General features: G+C 20.8%; 3 protein-coding genes across 3 annotated transcripts; 1 reads left to right on the plus strand and 2 right to left on the minus strand.

Annotated features, from left to right (window-relative positions):
- The first annotated feature begins 372 nt into the window (after positions 1–372).
- Positions 373–1,080, plus strand: Chro.40445 (hypothetical protein). Its single annotated transcript, XM_660309.1, has 1 exon — positions 373–1,080. One exon carries the CDS (start codon positions 373–375, stop codon positions 1,078–1,080), a length of 708 nt encoding a protein of 235 aa, XP_665401.1.
- Positions 1,081–1,086: 6 nt separating this feature from the next.
- Chro.40446 (hypothetical protein) lies at positions 1,087–2,058 on the minus strand. Its single annotated transcript, XM_660310.1, has 1 exon — positions 1,087–2,058. One exon carries the CDS (start codon positions 2,056–2,058, stop codon positions 1,087–1,089), a length of 972 nt encoding a protein of 323 aa, XP_665402.1.
- Positions 2,059–2,431: 373 nt separating this feature from the next.
- On the minus strand, positions 2,432–2,644 carry Chro.40447 (hypothetical protein). Its single annotated transcript, XM_660311.1, has 1 exon — positions 2,432–2,644. One exon carries the CDS (start codon positions 2,642–2,644, stop codon positions 2,432–2,434), a length of 213 nt encoding a protein of 70 aa, XP_665403.1.
- Positions 2,645–4,022: the final 1,378 nt, after the last annotated feature.

Raw genomic sequence — 4,022 nt, forward strand, 5'->3', positions numbered from 1 at the left:
AAATTTGAAATTATGATATAAATGAGCAATTATTAAATAAATCAATATATTCTGAAGATTAGCACTAATAAAATATTTTGAATTTAACATTTAAATGGTAAATGAAAATACAAATTCAATAAAGTTAGAGCCTAAAGGAATATACAAAAACTCCGCCCCACATTATCATCTTTTGGATCTATTAACAATATTAAAAAAACATTGAATTAATTATTCTTGTGTGTATTGATAAAAAGATATTTTTTCTTTGTTATTATTATTATTATTTAATACATAAAGAAAAAAAAAAAAAGAAAAAGAAAGTGCATATAAAAGAATTCCGAGTTGAAATTAAATATAGTATAACAAATATTAACATTTTACTAATAAATTATGTCTTCATTTATTCCAGGTATAAGAAAAGAACATTTGGAAGAAAGTTTGGAAGATTCAGTTGAAAATTCAATAGAAGATGACTTATTGAGTGAATATTTTCAAGAATTATCATCTTTGATTGAAGAATTAAAACAAGGAAAAGAAATATTTCAACAAAATAAAGCAAAATATACAGAACAAGAGAAAGCAAAGTATCAAGCATTAATACTTTCATCCCAAAAATTACTGGAAATTATTTACTTTGAAATTCATTTTAGTGAATCAAATACAAGAAATTATCAAGATTTTCAGAATTATATCAAATATAAAGAGAGTCTTTCAAAATTATATCAAGATTTCTCCAAATTTGTAGTTTTTGTTGAATCTGATAATAAAAATGAAGAAATTTTAATTTCAAATTCATCATCGAAAGAAGATACTAATTTTGATTCATCCTTAAACAATAATGATTTATTAATAGAAAAAAATAAATATATCTTTGAAGAAAATATCAAAGAAAAAACTTCAAAAGATTATTATTTACTTCAAAGTAAAAGATTATTAGAAGAAACAAATCAATATAGTCAACAAATACTTTTAAATCTAAATACACAAAAAGAACAATTAATAAGTACCGATAATAAAATGGGTCATATATCAAAAAGTTTACAAGATTCATCATTATTAATAGACAAAATGACAAAATGGTGGCATCAACTTATCTAATTATTATTAAATATTAAAATAAGGATGAAATGAAGAAGGAAATTCATCCATATCCTCAAATCTACTGATTACTATATATCTCTTTAATAAATGAGAAGAAGAAAACTCTTGAAATTTTGAATTATTAAAAATATTATTTATTATACTACTTCTTTGTATTTCTTTCTCTATATTAATTTCATCTTGATCCTGATCTGCATCTTCATCTTTAAATCCATTATTTCTTGTATTAAAATTTTTATTCAATTCTAAATTCTTATATTTTATATAAATTTTTTGTATTATATATTCCGATACCTTTAGATCACGAGACATATTTAATAAGGTATCGATTTCATTAATATTCATTAAAATTTCTTTTGATCTGTTTCTAACAAATTCAAGAATATGAGTATTTAAATTAAATTTCTCAAATTTATAATCTTTAAAAATTATACATAATAAAGATAAAGCAATTTTATAAACTGTAATGTTAAAATTCTTGCTTGGATCATGAATTATTATATTATCTAAAATTAGTATTGAATTTATTGCATATTCTGTATCAGCAATATCATAAGTAAATAATGTAAGAAACCATTGTATTGCAAAAAGTTCTGAAGTTATTTCTATTTCATTTTCTTTATTGTTAAAAATATTATCATATATTTCTGGTAGATATTCTTTAATTAGTTCATTAAATACAAAACACATTTCTCTAAGTTTAATTAAACCTTTATTATATATTTCTTGATATTCCCAATTTATTAATATTGACATTACTGATGAATAAACTTGTTCAACATTAAAATCTAAAGCATATAAAAAAATTCCAACCAAATAATTCATTCCTTGACAGTAACCAACATTAGGTAATGCATAAGAAATCTTGAAAAGTATTTCAATCATTTTATTTTGATTTTCATTTATTTGAAATTCTTTTAATTTAGGAAAAGTTCTGGATATATCTCTTAATATTTCATCGTGATTATTTAACATTGTATCTAATTCACTTTCATATGATAATATAAAATCATTTTTACTTTCTTTTTTTAATCGTATTTCTTCAATCTTCTTATTATCTTCAATACAAAATTCATATTTATCTTCACCACATAAGTATACATTTCCATATCCATTTTCTTTGATTTTTATTGAATTTATTTAATTGTATTGGATATCTTTCTTGTAGAGTTTTAATAGAATTAGCTTCAGCAAGCCATAATTTACATACTAAAGAGGCTTCTTTTATATCATCTTCATCTAAGAATGTAAATAAACCAGAATTTAATACTGATCTACAATTTTTACTAAATATTTTATTAATTTATTCAAAATAAAATTATTATTATTATTTTTTCATTTTTATTACTTACCTGTTATTGTGATTCATTAATAAATTCCTTATAAATCCATCTTTTAATTGATTGTTCATATTGTTATATCCATTATTTTTACCTTTTTCAATATTCACTAGATTTGTTTTTTCATTTGATTCATTTTCTTTGATTTTCAATTCTAATTCTGCCAAACATAACTTGTCAACATTTTCAGAATTTTTGTCTTTTTTTCTTTTTCTAATCATCACAATGAAATAATTTTTAAATATTTTAATATCTTAATAATATATTTACGCGAATGCATGCATGCATGCATGCATATATGTATTGCTAATAAAACAGAGATATAGATAATTAATTACAAATATATATATATATATATATATATATATATATTTCTTCTTATTACTTTTTCCTTTCTTTATTATAATAAAAAAGAAAAGAAAAGACTTCTATTCACTTATTTACTTCTAAGGAAAAGAAAACAATGTAATTATGCATGCAATGTATAATACTACACAAATCCATTAATCCAGTTCATTAAAGACTTCCAATATATAATTAATTATTCCAAATTCAAATTTTTTCTCTATTTAATTTTTTTTTTTTCAAATTCTTTTTTTTACCTTTTTATTATATATTTAAAAAAAAAATCCCACTCTTTACAAAATTTTCTTTTCATGATCCAACCCACCCGCCAAATCTATTTTACCGATTCTCGGTACCAAAAATGGCGGGAAACATGTTTACACGTAATATAAAAATTAACGTAAAATAATAAAATCAAAAATATTAACAATTTAAATCAATAAATAGATAAATACATATAAATATAGAGGAATATTCGGTTAGTGATAATAATAATCTATACGGTTTTCTTTAGTTACTCAGAAATCTAAAAAAAAAAGAAAATCAAAATCAGAATGATAAAATCTCGCTTTTTAACTATCTGGTTTTCTTTTTTTTTTTTTTTTTCTCCTACTATCCATGGTTCTTCTTATTTATCATTTAAATATACATTTAACAACTAGTAAATGCTATTCTGTTATTAATTTATTCTTATTGAATAAATTAATAAGAAGTTGAACCTTATGCATATATACATAACTCTCCATATTTTAAAAAAAATAGTTTAAATAAGTTAGAAATGGTTTATTATTTCTGTAATAAAATTTTTGAAATATTCATGGTACAAAGAGTCTTAATAACAAGTATCATCAACCAATTATCTTCTATTGCATATTATTCTGTATTTGTACTATGCCAATCATAAAATAAGTGAAGAGAAAAAAGAAATATTATTATTATTATTATTTTGAAGTTAAATTTTGTATCGATGTAAAAAGAAAAAGAAAAGAAAATGAATAAATTATTCATATGTCACCATCTTTTGTTCTTTATTGTATAGATTGAAAGTTTACCAATTAACTCTTATTTTGCTTTTCCTCTGTAAAGAAATAAAACAGCGTAATCTTTGCATATATAACACATATACATTTGATAATTATATCAACAGTTAAAAAAAGGAAAAAAAGATGGTATATATTATATTTCAATTGTTCAAGTCATTTCAATAAAATATAAGAAATTGTGTAATTTTAGCTTAAATTAGTAGACTAATTA

Source organism: Cryptosporidium hominis (assembly GCF_000006425.1).
Source record: "Cryptosporidium hominis TU502 chromosome 4 CHRO014166, whole genome shotgun sequence".
Lineage (NCBI taxonomy): Eukaryota > Apicomplexa > Conoidasida > Eucoccidiorida > Cryptosporidiidae > Cryptosporidium > Cryptosporidium hominis.